Source organism: Chlorocebus sabaeus, chromosome 2 (assembly GCF_047675955.1).
Source record: "Chlorocebus sabaeus isolate Y175 chromosome 2, mChlSab1.0.hap1, whole genome shotgun sequence".
NCBI classification, from domain to species: domain Eukaryota; kingdom Metazoa; phylum Chordata; class Mammalia; order Primates; family Cercopithecidae; genus Chlorocebus; species Chlorocebus sabaeus.
Genome location: NC_132905.1, coordinates 97,865,277 through 97,885,330, shown reverse-complemented (window position 1 = coordinate 97,885,330; position 20,054 = coordinate 97,865,277). Strand labels below are relative to the sequence as shown.

The 20,054-nt window shown below is 53.5% G+C and overlaps 1 protein-coding gene across 5 annotated transcripts in view; it reads right to left on the bottom strand.

Annotated features, from left to right (window-relative positions):
* Nucleotides 1-418: 418 nt before the first annotated feature.
* The window catches only part of AGPAT3 (1-acylglycerol-3-phosphate O-acyltransferase 3), a 119,371-nt gene continuing 99,735 nt past the window's right edge, over nt 419-20,054 (bottom strand). For all 5 annotated transcript variants that reach the window (XM_007969602.3, XM_073010962.1, XM_073010965.1 and 2 more), the window contains 7 exons: nt 19,794-19,963; nt 18,420-18,581; nt 16,932-17,085; nt 15,712-15,814; nt 9,383-9,458; nt 6,362-6,560; nt 419-5,272 (listed from right to left, as the gene is read on the bottom strand). In XM_007969602.3, the coding sequence (XP_007967793.3) occupies nt 5,184-5,272; nt 6,362-6,560; nt 9,383-9,458; nt 15,712-15,814; nt 16,932-17,085; nt 18,420-18,581; nt 19,794-19,963 (953 nt within the window). In that variant the 3' untranslated portion in view covers nt 419-5,183. The remainder of the gene's footprint in view (nt 5,273-6,361; nt 6,561-9,382; nt 9,459-15,711; nt 15,815-16,931; nt 17,086-18,419; nt 18,582-19,793; nt 19,964-20,054) is intronic.

The window sequence follows — 20,054 nt, the reverse complement described above, 5'->3', positions numbered from 1 at the left end:
AAAGAGGTTCCTTGGTTTTCTCCACAGACGAATCTGTTTTTACAAAAAAAAAAAAAAAAAAAAAAAAAAAAAGGTTGTTTTGGATGTGTACATGCCACTTAGGAAAACCTTTTGTCCTTGATGGCTTTTAAAACCCTTTTTTGGACATCATCGGATCATTTCGCGTGTGGACTGATTTTCCCCAGTGTTTTTGGCAGGTGACCTCTCTCCTTTTCAATTTTCCCTTCCAGAAAGCAACTCGTAGGGAATGGAGGGCCTTGAAAAGTGCCATCGGCAGGATGGCCTCCAAGGAAACAGAGCCCGTGGGAGTGGGCTGTGCAGGTGGGTGGCCCCATGGGACAGGAGTGCCTGGTGGCCCTGGTTTCCCCTTGGAGACATCTATGCAGACTGAACACAAAGAAACAGAAGGAGGCACGGAGTCGCTTTCTCTTATATTGTGGTTTTTTATCCCTCTCTTTCACAGCAGCAAATCTAATAAACAGATGCCTGCAGCATTTCACCAGTACACAAGAGCTACTCGCGCTTGGGCAGGCGCACACCTGCCTGTGTACACAGGTCCTCACACAGCATGGCAAACGCAGCCAGGCCTTCGGGACACAGGCCTTTGAAGAGCAAGTTAGCAGCCCTCACCCCAACAAGCTTCTAAAGACCAAAAATACCTCTATCCTCCACTACATAAAGCTTGTGAGTAGCAAAACTTGTAAAAATGAAGCGTACAAAAGGAAACATCCATATAATACATTTGCACCCTGTATACAATGGGTCCCTTTGAAACTGGCCAACAGTCAGCAATGGCAGATTTTCAATTATAGAAAAAGAAGCCAGTGGCTGTCATGTGCACTCAGGTCAATGGTTTGTGTGAGTTTTCCAGAGAGAGATTTTCATTTACAATTACAGTACTTGCTGGCGATCTTGGTGATTAAGAAGCCAGTTGAATTTCCTGGCATTTAGGCAAGTAACATTTGATTGTCACAACGTACAATTCTGAGACAATAAATACAAGTAGATCAGATGCATTTCTTCATTGTATCAAGTAACTCCAGTTTAATTTAATACAATTTAGTGCATTTCAGTATCTCATTCACAGTTCGACTTCTGTCCAAATACTTGTGCAACAAAAAGTTAAGAAATGGAAAAGAACTCCAGGTGACATTGTCATTACACAGCTTCAGATTCTAAGACAACTCAATGATCTTTGAAAAGCGTACGCTGCTGTTGCCTAGGCCGACTGACACCAGTGTCTCTGGTAACTTCCTGGGCTCCCTAAAAGCGTTCCTGTCATTCTATTTCCCGAGCACTTTGTAAGAATGCCACCATTATCCCTGAATTAACAAGCAGCGAGTGTTCATGATAAAACTTAATTCATGTGTCCACCCCACTCGAGCAGATCAGTGTGACATCTTTTACGCAAAAACTGTTTTTGCATCCTGGCCCCGAAAGGCAGGAATACGGAGCTGGATGTCTGCATGCCCCGGGTCGGCCCCACGGCAGGGGGATGGGGCAGAGCCAGGACGGAGTCAGGGGTGTGGCCGGCCCCATCCCCCCAGGCCCGAGAGGGCTTGCCTTTGGTTTGGGGACTAGTTCAGTAGAGAAAGGGGCAGGCACACGGCCGGGGACGTGCTGTTTCCAGAAAGAAGGCAGGTAGGCGTTTCGGGCTGGCCGTCGGAACCCTGAGCCTAGGTGCAGTGCAGAAGGGCTAGAAGCACATCGCGCTGTGGGGCACTAGTGTTGTGCGCCAGGGGCTACATGCAGTGAGCCTCAGGCCAGAGGCCTGCAGCGGGAGGCTACGCGTGGGGTTAACAAGTCAGGTGAAAATCTGCAGGGCTGGAGAGGTTACACTCGGCTTGTTGTATGAGCGTCTCAGATAGAGACAAAGCATGCAGAAAGTTACTTATTCTTCACCCCAAATCTGACCCCAATCGGTAGTCACAACAGGCGTGGACAGCCCGGCAACAGCTACTGAATCGCACGTGAGTGCCACACACGGCTGGGTCCAACCACTGCTTTTCCTTGAGGTCAGTGTCAATGCTCAGCAAAACCTTAACAGCGCGAGGAAGGATTCTCATGCCGTGGTGCACGAAAGGGAGTCAGGGGACAGACGAGGCAGAGACTCAACATGGATCGATAGGACCAGTTTTTTTTTTTTGTTTTTTTGTTTTTTTTTTTAAATAAGAAAGTGCTGCTTACATTGTTGTTTTGTGTATTTAGTGATTTGTTCAGCACTCATCTCTTCCACCGGACTCTGCGCTTCCTGAGGACAGGGACCTGAAAGCACCTCACATAGGGTGTGCGTCTGGCACGCTGTCACCGAGTACTGGACAACCAGTGTCTCACACAGGGGAAGATGATGAAGACAGCAATGGCATCCTTGGGAAGATGGGCAGGAGACCCCCTGACACCTGGGCCTAAGCTGAGAGTCAGGCCAGCGGCGTCCCCAGGAGACCACGGCCCGGGCTGGGAGCTTGGCCTGCCAGACGCCCATGGGTGGGCCTGGGTCCTCTCAGCTGGGAGCCTCCAGTGGGGAGCCTGGCTCCGGGTGGGCAACAGGAGCTACAGGCCAGCAATGCCCTTCCTGTCCTCAGACTGGCTCAAGGACCAGGTGCGGAGGGCATCAGCGACACCAGGCCCAGCAGCTGCCTCACTCCGACAGCGGCCAGCACGGACTGTGGGCTACAGAGTTGCTTCAGCCTGAACATTCAGCCTGAATTTGGACATAACATTAAGTGAATTCAGCTCAGAAGTAGAGTGTAAAGGAAAAAGAAAAAAAAAAGACTACTCTGGGATTTATGAATTTAAATTAAAAATGTAAAGGAGCTCTCCTCCCCTTTTCCTTCTGAAGTGGATGAAAAGCAAAATCCACCCTCCTCCAAAAAAAAAAAAAAAAAAACCCAAACATTCATGGTGTAGTTTTTATTGCTCTTAAAGGCTTGGTGTTGAGAAGCACAAGCTAAGCTGTGAGATGGGAAGGAAACCAGATGAGGTGTGACCCCTGGGCCTGGGCCTCCATCTCCACTCTAACCTAGGGGCTGCCCCGCTCCGCCACGACTCAGTGCAGAATTTATACATTATATATTACTTTCAAAGGGAGGGAACTTCTATGGGAAACAATATTAATTAAATCATAAAAGATCTAAATTTGCATTTTCCAGGCCACATATGTGCATGGTCGTGCCCTTCAGCTTTCCTCCTTTAAGATTCTGCGGGTGTTAGTGAGTCAGTGAATGGCGTGGATCTAAACACACACGGAGACGGATGAGCAGTGTGCAGCGTGAGGAAGGTGCAGGAGAATCTCCGGGGTGCTCAGCCAGGGGAGCACATGCCCTGCTCACAGCACAGCTGCCCGAGTGGGCAGGTGGAGGGATGAGATTTCAGATGGAGGGAAGCACATTTCCAAAACAACAGTGTCTGCAAGCGTGTCTCGTCTGGTTTCCTTGGTCTCGTCTGGTTTCGTTGGTCTGCCCCTTCACCCCCGTGAGGAGCCGTGCTCTGAGCAGGTGTGCGCAGCTGGCATCCCGCACACGCCCCGAGAGCACAGCCCCCACAGACCCGGGGCCCGGCAGTGCCTCTGTCATACAGAACGCTGCCATCCTCATCCAATCTCCCCAGGACACTTAGGCCTGATGCCTAATTATGTTCTCGGTTTACTTTTCTTCATGCCTCTTTTCTCCATTTGTTTTCCCCTAGAAAACTCAACCTACCTCTGTTCAGAATGCTGGTTATGATATATCAGAGATAACACCCATTTTTGTTTCTTCCCTTGCTAAAAAGATGAGGGGGGTGTGACTTAGAACAAGCAAGATGAAAGCCAAATGGAGGTGGGCTGATGGTACCGCAACCGAGTTGAGCTTTCTACCACTGCCACTGCTCCAGGGGCTCCACCCGGCCGTGCTGGGGGAGTGGACATGCTGTAGGGAGAAGCATCCCTCACTTAGCGTGGGCCAGGGGCTCGCTGCGAGGCCGAGGGAGCCAGCATGTCCAGCCGAGCGCTGCCCTCTGCTCTGCCTGGACTCTCAGAGACGTCCAGGAAGCAGGGAGCTGGGCGCTCAGAGGTGGCCGGGCCACAGTGACACCAGCCAGGATGGGGGCAGGTCCTCCCCAAGGACACAGTGTGAGGCTGGGGGGTGGGGGCCCCACCTCTAGTTTCCAGCAGGAAGTTAAAAACCACCAAGAGATCAACCAGTAAAAATAAAATCTCTAGAAGCCAATGAGCTCAGTGTTAACAGTCTCCAACTACCTTTAAAAAACAGAGGGTTGACGGTGCCCTCGCTTCTTCTGAAGCAGCCTAGAGTCCCACAGGCTGCCCTGTCCACCCTCCTTGGCTCCTGATCTGTGGGATGGGCGGGCGCGCGGTAGCCCCGAGGGTCCTCCCTCCCCAGCACCCAGTGTGGAGGGACCAGGGTCTGACAGCCATGAGAGGGACAGAGGAGCTTTAGGTGCATGGAGAACTCTGCATTTCACTGAGTTCTCAGGGGTCCATCCACTTTAAAAACAGATGTACGTATTTACACACAGGGTCAAATAGGAGCTAGGGCAGACAGGGCTCTGGAAAGTAAGGTGGGGCGTTCGCCCTCAGCCAGCCCCAGGACAGGGCAGACTGAGGGCTCCGACTTGGAGGAATCGACCTGATGTTCGTGCCGGTGTGCTTATCGCTACGGGCGCTCTCCACGGGGCCCCCACTGGGAGCCAAGGTGCTGAGCCAGGCGAGCTCCCCGGGGGATGGGACCCGGCCGTCCACTCCCAGGAGGACAGCAGAAATTCATTATGAGACAGTTTCTGGGGGGGCGGGAGGTGCAGAAGAGGTGAAGGGCCAGGTTAAGTTCCCAAAATAACTGATTAAAAAACAAAAAATTTGATCTAAGTTTAAGGAGAGAAAGCAGCCAAAGGCTCCCTCTTGGAAGCAGAGTTCTGGAGAGAGGGCGTCCGTGGGAGGCCTCTCCGCCCGGACCCACCTCCCACGGGTGCGCTCGGAGATGCCGGGACCCTGCGCTGTGGGAGGTTGAGACTTCATCTGGCAGGCCTTCTGAATTCTTTACTCTTGGCTCAAGTTTTGTTAATATTAGTCACCAGTTAATAAGAAAAATAGTTTCTAATTGTCTTTTCCTCCACTCTGTGTGTTGCTCTGGTTTTAATTGAGTTAACTGGATACCACCGTCAGGCCACATGTGTTCAGTCACAGCCATTAATTATTCCTTTTTCTTAAACTCTTGGTTTCCGTAGCTGGAGCCTTTTTCTATCTCAGTTACTCCTATCAGTCTGCGAACTCCAAAGGAAGCTTTCAAGACAGGAGAGAGAGAGAAGAGGTGAGTCGGATGACTTTGCCTTTTTGTTGTAAAACGTGTTACGGGGGCTTCCTTCCTCTGCCCCAGACCCTCTCCCTCTGCCCCACACCCAGTGGCGTCTGCTGTCACAGAGTAGGTGTGGCCTGCGGGGAGAGAGCCCTCAGGCCATGGCCTGCTCAGGCATGGGTGAGGGGCACATCTTCTGACTGGCTGGGTCCGAGGCAGGTGGACACGTGGACCTCACCCTGCCTGCCCCTCTGGGTCTTTGGCTGGTGGGAGTAGAAGGGTTTCAGGGCATCCTAACAGCTCAGCCGGTGGCAGAAGTGGACGAGCAGGACCCTCAGATGTAACCAGGTCACATCCTGTCCTCTGTGGGTGACCTCAAGTCATCATGTAGTCCAATGGGAGAGGCTGATGGCAGTCACTGCCTCTGGGGATCCCTCCCCCCAAGGCCCCTGGCAGGGGGCAAAGGCAAGAGCAGGGGAGGAGCTGACCCAGGGGCCGGGCCTGGGGAGTCGGCTCACGGGGCGATGCACACGGACTGCGTCTCCGTGGACAGAGACACCTCGATTACAGGGAGTGGGTGGCCTCCCGAGTTCACTACAGAGACAGGCTGGGTGTGTGTTCGGCCCCAGGCCAGCTGACAGGTTGTGGTGGGCGCAGCATCGTGCTTGGGGTGGGCACGCAGTGGGGAAGTCGCTGGGCTCAACGCGGAGGAGCTGAATGCTGATGTCCTGCTTAAACCTCCTGAATGGCCATCCCAGCCTGACCCCCTAAGAGCCCAAAAGCAGACAGGGGGGCTGGGGACCCTCTCGTCAGCATCCTCAAGGGCACCGGCCAGTGGGGCTGCAGTGGGGATGGCGCCAGGGTGGCGGCCGTTCGGCTCTCTGAGGCGACCCTCAGCTCGGTGCAAGAATTCAGGCTCTGAGGCCTGCAGGCTGTGGGGGATCCTGGGTCCAGGGTCCGTAACAGCCAGGCCCCCGCCTCCCATGGCCACTGTGATGAGTCACCGGGTCCTGGACCCCGTGGCCAATACTGTGAAACCCGCCAGGGTGTGAGCCGTTAGCGACAGTGTCCATTACCTGCTCCCACAAACCCTAAGAACGTCAGGATGAGGAGAGGTGATCCGCTGGCAAAGACACCCAAGACGAAACTGAAGAGGGGAGACAGGAGAATGGTGGCCCAGGACAGGAAGTTCAGGAGGGTCCACGGCCTCCGGGCAGGCTTGAACTGCTCCCCTGGAAACATACCCTTCTGATTGTACATCTCCTGGAGCGCGTCCTGGAAGAGTGAACAGAGAAAAAGGAAGCGTGAGGCTTCTTTACAAGCTCTTATTTCAGTGCAGGAGAAAATTATTGGCAACGAAAAACGACTCAACCTAAAAAAAGCGCCACATCAATTAAGAGGACAAATCAGAAGCTGCAGGTGGGAGGCGAAGCTGGCTTTACGTTTTTGGAGAATCTCTGATAGCGTGCATCAAGAGCTCACAAGTGTATCAAGCCTTTGATTGAGGAAGTCTCCCAGGAGAATAGTCGGTCAAGAAAGCAACGTTGTGAATACCAGGGGCTGCCTGCTCGGCACAGCCCAGGCCACCCACCACATCCCACACCTCGCACGAGGCAGAGTCCGTGGGGATGGCAGGTGTGGCCTGTGTGTCCTGCGGCCTGGACACAAATCCCTAAATCCCGCAGTCTCAGCTGCACGGCCCACAGAAAGTTCCTTAACCTCCCGTAACTCGGTTTCCTGGCCTGGCGAAGGAGGCTAATGAAGAGCTGGGAGGAGAGAGGAGCCTGGCCAGGGCCACCTGCAGAAGGTTCTGGCCCTGGTGGAAATGTCAAGGGCGTGGGCTGGCAGGAAATCACCACGCCTGATGGAGCAGACACTCTGCAGCCACTGCCCATGGGCGGGGCAGCCTGTGGGACTCTAGGATGCTTGCGTGGGAAGTAGTGAAGGGGACCATCGACCCGCTCTTTCTTTTTTTTTTTGAGACGGAGTCTCACTCTGTTGCCCAGGCTGGAGTGTAGTGGTGTGATCTCGGCTCACTGCAACCTCTGCCTCCCAGGTTCAAGTGATTCTCCTGCCTCAGCCTCCTGAGTAGCTGGGATTACAGGTGCCCACTACCACGCCTGGCTAATTTTTGTATTTTTAGTGGAGACAGGGTTTCACCATGTTGGCCAGGCTTGTCTCGAACTCCTGACTTCGTGATCCACCCACTTCGGCCTCCCAAAGTGCTAGGATTACAGGCTTGAGTCACCACGCCCAGCCAACCCCTCTCTCTTTTAAAGGTGGTTGGAGACTGTTAACACTGAGCTCACTGGTTTCAAGAGATTTTATTTTTACTAGTTGATCTCTTTATGGTTCTCAGCTTCCTCCTGGAAACTGGGGTTGGGGTGCCCCCTGGCAGCCACACACAGTGTCTGTGCGGAGGCAGGTGTCATTGTGTCCTGGCCACCTCTGAGCACCCAGCTCCCCGCCTCTGGAATGTCTCCGAATGTCCTGGCACACACATTCTGGCTGTGTGCTTCCTGAACTATGTTGTTTGTATAAATTCAAACCTCAAGCCTGCTGGAGGGCAGGCCTGTAATTATGAATTCTCAGGGCAGACTTTCTTGAGCCCAAGAGGAGAAAGGCAAGTTTCAAGGCCACTTCTCTGTGCTGGGAGGTAATTTTCCTTTTCAGTTTAACCTTTCTGAGGGCCCGATTCTCAGAGCGTCCCAGCATCATATGGGGTTTTCGGTTCTAACGTCCTGCCTTGAATGAGGGGAAATCTTTATCTTCTGTTTCCATGTAGGCATCACAGCTCGAGACTTCAGGGGATGGGGCAGGCAGAAAGCACCAGCCGGACACGGCGTTGCTGGCCCCCAGGCCCAGGGCCCTGTTTCAGCCCCACATCCCTTTTCAGTCCCAGGAGATTTCCCTTATTTTCTTTTTCGTTTTTTTTTGAGACAGAGTCTCGCTCTGTTGACTAGGCTGGAGTGCGATGGGGCGATCCTGGCTCCTGCAACCTCCGCCTCCCGGGTTCAAGCGATTCTCCTGTCTCAGCCTCTCAAGTAACTGGGATTAGAGGCACGTGCCTCCATGCCTGGCTAATTTGGTGTTTTTAGTGGAGACGGGGTTTCACCATGTTGGTCAGACTGGTCTTGAACTCCTGACCTCAGGTGATCTGCCTGCCTCGGCCTCCCAAAGTGCTGTGATTACAGGCGTGAGCTATAGCACTTGGCCGATTTCCCTTACTTTGAGAGCCCATCAATGCATTTACAATATTTTTTACATCATGGGAGGATTTCCTGGTTATCTCCTCTCCCACAGGGCCAACAGCGGAAAGTGAATGCCCCACGCATTTGTGTGTATAAAACAAAGGGAAAGTCGGGCTGAGCAAGCCGTGGGGGAAAGAAATAAGGACTGAGTGTGGTTTTCAAAATAATCTTCTAACATCCCTAATTTGTTTCTATTACACAAGGAGTCTAGTGACCATCTATGTTTGTTACGTACCTGTAATTTCTTTTATATAAGAAAATGAAACAAATGTGACCAAATGTCACCAGCCCTAGTTATACAGGCATCATGTTACCCTTCATACTTGTCTGTAGTTTGTTAATTTCTCAAACATTAAGAAAAGGGGCCCAGGTGTGGTGGTTCATGCCTGTAACCCCAGTACTTTGGGAGGCTAAGGCGGAAAGATTGCTTGAGCCCAGGAGATCAGTACCAACCTGGAAACATAGCGGGACCTCATTTCTACAAAAAGAAATTGTTTGAATCATTCGCTGAACATGGTGGCTGGCACCTGTAGCTCCAGCTACCCAGGAGGCTGAGGCAGGAGAATCACTTGAGCCCAGGAGGTCAAGGCAGCAGTGAGCCAGGATCGCACCACTGCACTCCAGCCTGAGTGACAAAGTGAGACCCTGTCTCAGGGGAAAAAAAAAAAAAAACCAAAAAAAACAGAAAGAAGAAGAAGAAATGAAAGAAGGATCAGAAGTATTTGGGACCTGGGTGTCACTCCTGTCTCCCAAGGAGTTCCCACGTATCACCTGCCTGCTCGCCAGCGCCCCTTCCACAGCCTCTTCAGGAGACCAGGACGCTGAGCGGGAGCAGAGCCTGCTTACCTTCTCCTGGTACAGTTTATGAAGCCACTGAGCTGCCTCCTTTTCATCCAGCGGGATCTCTTCCAGAGGAAATCTCCTGTTTTATGAAGAAGATTCAAGGTAGGGTGAATCATCACGAGTTCACACTAAAAAGAGGGCACGGGGGAACATGGCGTGCGCCAGGGAGGCCTGTGGGCCCCACTCGTTCTATCACATCTCACTCTCAATTTCTTTCTTTCTTTTTTCTTTTTTTTTTTTTTGATGAAGTCTCACTCTGTCGCCAGGCTGGAGTGCAGTGGCGCAATCTCTGCTCACTGCAACCTCTGCCTCCCAGGTTCAAGTGATTCTCCTGCCTCAGCCTTCTGAGCAGATGGGACTACAGGCACGTGCCACCACACCCAGCTAATTTTTTTTTTTTAATATATATTTTTTAGTAGAGACGGGGTTTCACCATGTTGACCAGGATAGTCTCGATCTCTTGACCTTGTGATCCGCCCGCCTCGGCCTTCCAAAGTGTTGGGATTACGGGCGTGAGCCACCGCGCCCGCCCTCTCATTCTCAATTTCTAAAAACAGACATCAAATGAGCATCTCTTCAGGCATTCTCCCTGAGTACACAGTCAGCCTGGCATGGCGGCGAGAGGTCACAAGGTGGCCTTCTGTGCAGGGATGGCGGCAGCGTTAACCCCAGGGTGCCTATGAGTGATTTAACCAGGCAGGCTACGCCTCTGGTCCCATGAGAGGGGCGGTCATGTGTGAGCTTCTGAGAGTTCTGGTCTTTCGTAGTTCTGGTCTTTGGAGTCAGTCATGACTGAGAGTGTCTTTCATAAGGCAAAGAAGATTATTTCACAAATGAAATCCACTTGCTTCAAATATGAAAAGTATTAAAAATGTAGACATTTTAATCTCAAGAAAGAGCTGATTTCAGTTTGGACGCTAATTTATTTACCTACCTAATCTACCAAGTGGATTAGCAGCCCACAAGTTGACATGTCTACTTGGTAAGATAAGCAGGGTCATTACCTGACAAATCTAATTGGAAAATTTTAAATAAGTAACATGTCACGGCTCTTATTTTGAAAGTCAGTTGGAATTTGAGTAAGTAGATGGGGTAAGTCACTCACATATGATATATTAAAATCTTTTAAAATTGAATAAGAACACCAAGTTCGCCAGCTAGGATTACAGCAGTGATTCTTTTTTTTTTTTTTTTTTTTTTGAGATGGAATCTCGCTCTGTCACCCAGGCTGGAGTGCAGTGGCCAGATCTCAGCTCACTGCAAGCTCCGCCTCCCAGGTTTACACCATTCTCCTGCCTCAGCCTCCCGAGTAGCTGGGACTACAGGCACCCGCCACCTCGCCCAGCTAGTTTTTTTGTATTTTTTAGTAGAGACGGGGTTTCACTGGGTTAGCCAGGATGGTCTCGATCTCCTGACCTCATGATCCGCCCGTCTCGGCCTCCCAAAGTGCTGGGATTACAGGCGTGAGCCACCGCGCCCGGCCTACAGCAGTGATGCTAAAGAAACAGCGATACTGTATGTATGGGAGCCGGGACTCAGGGGCTGCCACATCCACGGCACCCATCACTGAGCCACACAGCAAGACTTTAGGTAGGCGTGACCTGTTTTCACTGGTGCCCAGTTCTCCCTTCCCTCTGGGCAGTTAAGAAAAACGCACATCCGAACAAGTTGGCTACCATTCAAAACAGGCTATTCAGGCTATTAATTTATATAAACAGGCTGTTTATATAAATTAAGCAATAAAATTTAAAACACACTGATATGAGAACACAATTTGACTCATGTGTCTGAAGAGTCGAGTTTTCTTAGAACATGAATGTACTCTTTCATTCAAAACAATTATGAAAGTTATAAGAAATTCAGAAAATCTTGCCTTATAGTCAAACTGATTAAAATTAAATTCATTTTCGGCCGGGTGCAGTGGCTCACTCCTGTAATCCCAGCACTTCGGGAGGCCGAGGCAGGCAGATAACGAGGTCAGGAATTTGAGACCAGCCTGACCAACATGGTGAAACCCCATCTCTACTAAAACTACAAAAAGTAGTCAGATGTGATGGAATGCGCCTGTAATCCCAGCTCCTTGAGCAGCTGAGGCAGGAAAATTGCTTGGACCAGGAGGCGGAGGTTGCAGTAGACGAAATTGTACCACTGCACTCCAGCCTGGGTGACAGAGCGAGACTCTATCTCAAAAAAAAAAAAAAAAAAAAAAAATCATTTTCTATATAAAATTTTATTCAAAATTAACTTTAACATTAACAAAAATAAAATGTGGTTTTCTCTTTAAAAAAAAAAAAAAAAAGGAAAAGAAAAACACATATCCCTGCCTCCCACAAGTCGCTTCCGTAAGGGAGCATCTTAGCGGGTGCCCAACGCTGCCTCTTCCCTTCGGGCTGCCAGAGTCACCTTGTTAAGCAAGGGCGGCCCGACGCCATCACGCGGGGACAGCGAGGCTGCCCTGAGCACCGTCTGGGCTTATCGTGGACCTTTATGAGGGAGAAGCAAATCGCTGCGTTGTAAGCCAAAAAAATAAATAAAAATAAATAAATAAAAATAAAAAGACAAAGAGGCAGGAACCTGCCGTCCACAGGCAACCGCAGTGCCTCCCAGCGCCCAGGAGGGGGCGACGGCGCACCTCAGAGCGGCAAAGACGCGGCTCCAGCCGCGGGGCCCACCCGCGAGGGTTCCACAGCCGGGCAGGTCTCCACGCTCGAGGGTCACGCGCCTCACACTTCAGTCTAGAAACCGAGGAACCCGAAACTTCGGTGTCTGGGGATTCCACCTATGGATCCTCAGCCCATCAGAAGTGAAAGCTGAGTCTCATTACAACACAAGCACACATCACACACTACCCCTCAACACACACTACCCCTCTACACATGCCACCTGCCAGCACACACTACACACCGGTGCACACACCAGCACCCGCCACACGCCAGCACCCGCCACACACCAGCACCCACCACACACCACCCCTCAACACACGCCACCCCTCAACACACGCCACCCCTCAACACACACCACCCCTCAACACACACCACCTGCCAGCACACACTACACACCGGTGCACACACCGGCACATGCCAGCACACACCCCACACGCCACATGCGAGCACACACCACACGCATCAGCAAACGCCAGTATACAACAGCACACACCACACACACACAGGCACATTTGTAATTTAGGCACACCACCCTCACATATATGATTCATATACACGTACCACACACCACACACCTTTACATACATGATTTATATACACACACACCACACATATATACTTTATACACACATATAATTTATACATGTGGATAAATGACACATTATACCACACATACCCCACACCAAACCCACATTTTGCACACACATGCATTTATAATTTATACACACATACCACACATATAGTTCAACACACACACCACACATAATTTACACACACCATACCCCACACACCACACACATTTATGCACACCACACACGCCATACACATATGTAATTTATACACACACCATGCTATACACACACTCCCACACACACTACCCCACATGAATATACAAATTTTTACACACACACTACACACATATAATTTATACACACTTATATACACACTATACTGCACATACCACACCCATACACAACACACACAACACATAATTTACACATAATGCACACACATACACCACACATGCACACATAACACACCATGTGCACATCACATATACCACATACATAATACACACCACACATACACACCCCACATGGACACACACACACACCCCACATACGGGTTTTACTGTATGTCTGTTATATACATTATGAAATATATAAACATAAGAATTAAAAATGATAAGATAAAAAGTAAAGATAAATAAAAATTCTACTTTTTTCTGCACCCCAGGGTGTCACCCTGAGCATCTGCCTCCTGGAGCTGACTCAAGCCACTTGAAGGCCCTCAGCCCAGAGGCCAGCCCTGGGGGCAGAAGAGCCCTGCAGCCATCCTGCACACACTGGCCCTGCTTCCCTGTGGTCCCGGGCATCACCACCCATGGGAGGAAGGAGGACCAGCCCCATGCAGTGCACAGCCTGGCGCTATGATGGCATGGCCACAGGGGCGCGCGGGGACACTGCTGCTCCTCCAACAGCGAAGCGGTCAGTGACCTGAATAGCTGAAGCCTTAGAAGTTCAAAGCGAGTATTTATTAAAATATGATTGGGCAAAGTAAAGGCAGCGGCAGGGAGGATGGCTGATGAGAAATCTCTCCGTGGGGAGCTGCGTGGCACCCGAGGCGGAGGCGCCGTGCGGCTTGGCAGGCGGCCCGGCTCCTCCACGGCCAGTGCTGACCTTGGGCAGCTACTCCGACCGCCCAGCCTTGGACCACCACTAACCACCCAAGGATGAGAGCGAGACGTGCCTCAAGGGCTCCTCTCGTGAAGATGACTGAGGCCAGCTGTGGCCAGGATCCGGCACAAGGCCACCAGCTGCTATTATCCCACCTCATGTCCTGTCCCAGCCTGCCATCTGGACCGTCCAGGGCCCCGGTCAGTCACCGCAGTCTCCACGGTCCACAGTGGCTCAGAGCTCCCTCCCAGGGGTTTTAGGCACATAAGGGAGAGAACTCTCCACTCGTGGTCCCACTCACCCCGGGTCAGGAGAAAAGCGCCTCCACCTCTAATCAGCCAGTCCTTGAACTTCAGAAGGGAGTGTTACCTGGCTTGTGTTTATGTTCACAAACCCTTCCTGGAAACCTTCTAGAGTGGGGCCAGAAGAACTGGGCGGTGGTGTGTTTTGCTTTAATTTGTACGTGCTCAGGTTCTCGCGATTAGAATGTAGAGGGCCTGTAGCCACCATGGGCAGGCTAGGCTGACCAGGACACACACCCAGTAGGTTGTGGTTGGATTGCAAATATGGAAACGCATATAGTGACAGCTCTGTGCAGCTTTACCGGGCACGGAGGGCCTTGCCTTTCTGCACACACTTGAATGAAACCAGAGACTGATGAGCTCAACAAGGGCCATCCAGCACAGTTTCTTCGTGCCTCAAAAGTCTGCCTGAAATGATTTATGCTGGAATTAAGGTCACAACTTCAACCTGTGCTTTAAGTCAATAGGATTTCTGGGTGGATTTTCTCCTCTATGTAAGCCAGAGAAGCTTGGAGAGTCCAAGGGCAGCAATGGCTCAGTGGCGGCACCCACAGCCCTGACTGTGTGGGGAAACAGACATGCTGCCCTGAGTAAAACCGCTAGTAACCTTCAGAGCAAGCCCCAGGCTCCTCCTGGGGTCTGGACACACCACTCCTGTTTTATTTCATTGGGACAGGACTGGCGCCCCATAGCACGGAAGCCCCAACTCTCAAGATGGGGTTTAAGAAAGGCTCTTTGGCCCAACATGGTGGCTCACGCCTGTAATCCCTGCATTTTGGGAGGCTGAGGTGGGCAGATCACCTGAGGTCAGGAGTTCGAGTCCAGCCTGGACAATATGGTAAAACCCCGTCTCTACTAAAAAGAAAATGAAATTAGCCAGACGTGGTGGCGGGCACCTGTAATCCCAGCTACTCAGGAGGCTGAGGCAGGAGAATCGCTTGAACCGGGGAGGCGGAGGTTGCAGTGAGCCAAGACTGAGTCACTGCACTCCAGCCTGGGTGACAGGGTGAAACTCCGTCTCCAAGAAAAAAAAAATCAAACAGGTTCTTCCTCTCCCTTCACCACTGTCTCCTTCAGACACTATGGTCCCTCGCGTGCTGGGGCTGCCATCGCCAGGGCCAGCAGAAAGCCACTGCCATCACCCGTGCTGCTTCAGGCCAGAGGCTCTGCAGGGGGTCCCGTCCTGCCCACCAAGAGACCTGCCTGGGTTTCACCCCTGGGTGAGAAGTCAGCACTGCATGCCCCCCAGGTCATGTGACTGCAGCCCCAGGAGACTTATGGAGCCCAGTGGGGTTTGAGACCAGGCACGGGAAGGGACAGAGCGTCTTACAGAGGGAACTGCAGGGGCTTCCCAAGAAGGCAGAAGGAGAGGTCGGAGGTGGCCCCCAATGCCAGGTCAATGATGTCCCCAAAAGAACGAAACACACCGTGGGCAACGGTGAGTCTCCCCACGCATCCCCCGTGTCTCTGTGTCCTCTCTGTGGCCTGCATCCTGAGCCCCGGATGAGTCCTGCATGGCCTCTCCTATGTCTGTTTAGTGGGGCAGGGCTGCAGACGGGCCTTCCGTGTGGGTTCCACCCCATGGGACTGTGGGACATGGGGCCTGGACCCAGCTGCCCTCCTGGCCTCTGCCCAGTGCAAACTCAGGAAGGTATGGGGGGTGGCCCAAGAGTCGCAGGATCTGGCCTCACCTCACGCACATGTCCGCCTCGTACTTCTTCCCGTAGAGGATCCCCAGCAGGGACGGGTTCTTGTTTCCTCTGAAGTTCAGGGTTACGTCATAGACAGCTGCGACTGTGGGAGGAGACAGGAGGGTGGGTGACCCAGCCCGGGCGGCTGCATGGTCACTGCCAGAGGGAAATGCAGGTTCCACCTGGGACCCAACCCATCCTGGAGAGAATATGCGAGGGGCCTGGCCCCATCCTGGGGAGAACACGCCGGGACCTCTTCTCTGAGTTTTCTTTCCCTCTTTTTGCCTCGTTCTCCTCTGCTGGGGAGGGCACTTAGTGGCTGACGTTTCCCACGGGTACTGATGCTGTGAGCGGGACCCTCATGCTGTGAGCGGGACCCTGCTGTCTGCCATGGGTACTGATGCTGTGAGCGGGACCCTGCTATCTGACCCCTGCTGTCTGGACCCTGCTGTCTGACCCCTGCTGTCTGGACCCTGCTATCTGACCCCTGCTGTCTGGACCCTGCTGTCTGGCCCCTGCTGTCTGACCCCTGCTGTCTGGACCCTGCTGTCTGGCCCCTGCTGTCTGGCCCCTGCTGTCTGACCCCTGCTGTCTGGCCCCTGCTGTCTGGCCCCTGCTGTCTGACCCCTGCTGTCTGGCCCCTGCTGTCTGGCCCCTGCTGTCTGACCCCTGCTGTCTGGCCCCTGCTGTCTGGCCCCTGCTGTCTGACCCCTGCTGTCTGGACCCTGCTGTCTGACCCCTGCTGTCTGGACCCTGCTGTCTGGCCCCTGCTGTCTGGCCCCTGCTGTCTGGACCCTGCTGTCTGACCCCTGCTGTCTGGACCCTGCTGTCTGGACCCTGCTGTCTGGCCCCTGCTGTCTGGCCCCTGCTATGTGGACCCTGCTGTCTGACCCCTGCTGTCTGGTTGTTTTCTGTTCTTTGTCCCTTTCTTTTATTTCGACTCCTTTTGGATTAATACGATATAATAATGATTATTTCCCCTTCATAAGGTTTTACATTATGTATTTTTTATTATTTTAATTGTTTCTCATGAATTAGCATTTTATCACCTCAAAACCTGACGCAGGAACCTTGCGGTGCCAACCCCCTCACTTGATTCCTTTCTCACTTTCGCTCTCCTGTTTCACATGGAATGCACTATTCTTTTTTTTTTGTTTTTAAGAAATCACTGTTTTCCGTGAGCACAGCGGTGGCCCCGGCTCGGGCAGTCTGGGGCCTACCTGTCCCCCGGAGGCACTTGACCGCGGTGGTGAAGCCCTTGGTCCGCGGCAGCAGGTGGTACTTGAGGACAGGAAGCCCCTTAGCAGCCGCCACCTCCATGCTGACGCGGTGCTTGGTCTCTGTGAAGCGCGTCCCCTCGCAGTACAGGAGAAACTAGGATCGACACGGAGACAGGGGGTCACCCTGCAGAGCAGCTGGGGCAGGCGCATGTCCAGGCCACACCTGCCCCTCTGACAGGTAGCAAAGGTTGTGGCTGAATTTGTGGAAATCTTGCTTTAGCGAGCAGCATGGGTTAGGACTGAAAGGTTCTTTTATTCTAGGGCCAGAGTCTGCACTCCAATCACACACGTTCACTCACACAGGAGAGATCTCCAGAAAGAACTTTCCAGAAAGAAGTGAGACATGAAGGTGTGTCGCGGCAGCAGCCTCTGATCAGTGTGAAAACAGAGAGGGTTTCATCCACTTGCCACAGCGTGAGTTAGAAATGTTAACAGCAGGCCAGGCATGGTGGCTCAACCCTATAATCCCAGCACTTTGGGAGGCCAAGGCGAGTGGATCATGAGGTCAGGCGTTTGAGACCAGCCTGGCCAACATGGTGAAACCCCATCTCTACTAAAATACAAAAATTAGCTGGTCGTAGTGCTGTGCGCCTGTAATCCCAGCGTGGGGGCTGAGGGAGGAGAACTGCTGGAACCCGTGAGGCAGAGGTTGCGGTGAGCTGAGATCATGCCACTGCACTCTAGCCTGGACGACAGAGTAAGACTCCATATCAAAATATAAAAAAGAAATGCTAACAGCAGGATGGCAAGGTGGCTCATGCCTATAATCCCAGCACTTTGGGAGGTCGAGGTGGGTGGATCACCTGAGGTCAGGAGTTTGAGACCAGCCTGGCCAACATGGTGAAACCCCATCTCTAGTAAAAATACAAAAAATTAGCCAGTTGTGGTGGTGTGCACCTGTAATCTCAGCTATTTGGGAGGCTGAGACAGGAGAATCGCTTGAACCTGGGAAGTGGAGGTTGCAGTGACCCGAGACTGCGCCACAGAATTCCAACCTGGGTGACAGAGCAAGACTCCATCTTAAAACAAAACAAACCAAAAAACCAAAAACCAAAAACCAAACAAACAAAAAACCCCAGAAATGCTAACAGCACAGGCAGCCCATTTTCCAATACAGACCAGGAAGAAGGGACAGAAAAAGGGAGGGGGACGCACACTGAGCAGGGCAGGCACAGCCGGGGCTCGCTGGGGGCACCCTGCCCTGCCCCTCCCCCACCAGGTCCCCTTAGGATGGCCTGGTCAGAGCTGGGATTGCAGTGAACAGCAGGGAGGTGGCCCAAGAGAAGCCTCCACGCCTGCGGCTCGGATGGGGAGCTCTGGCCCCATGGAAACAGTGCCCCACAAGCCTGGGACGCGGGCAGTGGTGCGTCAGGAGTGGGCGTGGCCGCCTCCCGGCACACAGGGTGTCAGGCCGCTCCGCGCACTCACCCACATGTACTCAGGGTAGTCGGACAGGCGCTTCAGCCCTTCGATGACTGTGTCCCGGTCCTCCTCCCACTTCCGCTTGCAGAACACGATCTCCAGAAAGTACCATGTCCAGCCGATGAGGGGCACGTAGAGCAGCTCCTTCTTAGCGAGGACCTTGGAGCTCTGGAGGGAGGAGAAGGAGGGGCACCGGGCACTTCAGCATGAGACAGAGGCCAGGGGCTTGGTCAGGCTCCCGGCGCACCCAGCTCCTGCGTGGTGTTGCTCTGGGAGTCACGGCTTTGTGGCTCAGGGGGTCTGTTGTGAATGAGGACTTGGCTTCTGAGAGTGAGTGGGCCGCCCCAGAAATGAGGAAACTGAGGCTCAGGCTTGGCTGGGGGGGCCCTCAGGGAGGGTGGGTGAGCCCGATGCAGAGGGTACCAGGCTTCCTGGGGGTGCTGCCTCACACAGGGGCTTTGACTGCAATGAAATTCCTCTGCCAGCATCGGGGAGTAGTTTAGGTTTCATCCGAGGCAGCTTAACTAATGGAAGTGGTTCTGCGGGGATGCAGGTGGGGTTATCTCAAAGGCGAAGGCCATGATGAGAAAGGAGGGCACAGCTCGGGGACAGCTGAGGCCCCACGGGCCAGGGCCCCTCAAGCAGCCAGGCACCACTGCCCAGCTCAAAGAGACGCCCCAGGAGGAACACCCAGGGACTCGGACCCCAGGGGCCTCTCCAGCACCTCCCCAGGGACTTCCCTGCTCCCCCAGCCCTTTCCCTGGGAACCCCAAGTCTCCCCCAGCTCCTCTGATGGGACCCCCACTGCTCCACCCAGTACCTCCCCCTGCAGGGTCCTCCTGCTCACCCCTGGCACCCCCCTACTCCCCTAGCTCCTCCCTGGGACCCCTGCCACTCTCAGCAACTTCCCTGAGACCCCCATGGCTCACCCTAGCCTCTCCCTGGGACCTCCACCGCTCACCCCCCAGCCCTCCCGGGACCCCCTACCCCGCTCACCCCCAGCCCTCCTGGGTCCCCCCTGCTGACTCCCAGCCCTCCCCAGGACCCTTGCTCACCCCTAGTCTTCCCCAGGACCCCTGCTTGCCCCCAGCCCTCCCTGGGACCCCCCGTCGCTCACCCTTAGCCCTACCCTGGGACCACCACACCCTGCTCAGCCCCAGCCCTCCCCGGGTCCCCACTCACCCCCAGCCCTCCCAGGACCCCCTACCCCCGCTCACCCCCAACCCTCCCAGGACCTCCCCTCGCTCACCCTTAGCCCTACCCCGGGCCCACCCCACCCCACTCAGCCCCAGCCCTCCCGGGACTCCCCCTTGCTCACCCCCAGCCTTCCAGGGACCCCTCCCCCCGCTCACCCCCGGCCCTCCCTGGGTCCCCGCTCACCCCCAGCACTCCGAAGCGCTCACACATGGTCCACCCACAGAGGAAGTCGATCTCGAAGTTGTGGTTGAGGATGATGACCGCGTGCTCCTTCCCGAAGCGCTCCACCGTGGCCTGGTCCGTGAACAGCGTGCACTCCGTGCAGGACCACCACTCCAGCAGCATGACCAGCTCTGTGGACAGAGGGAGGGCGTCGGCACCGGTGGGACCCCTCCTCCTGGGATGGTCGGGGAGCGCCCGCAGGAGACACCTACACTATTTTCA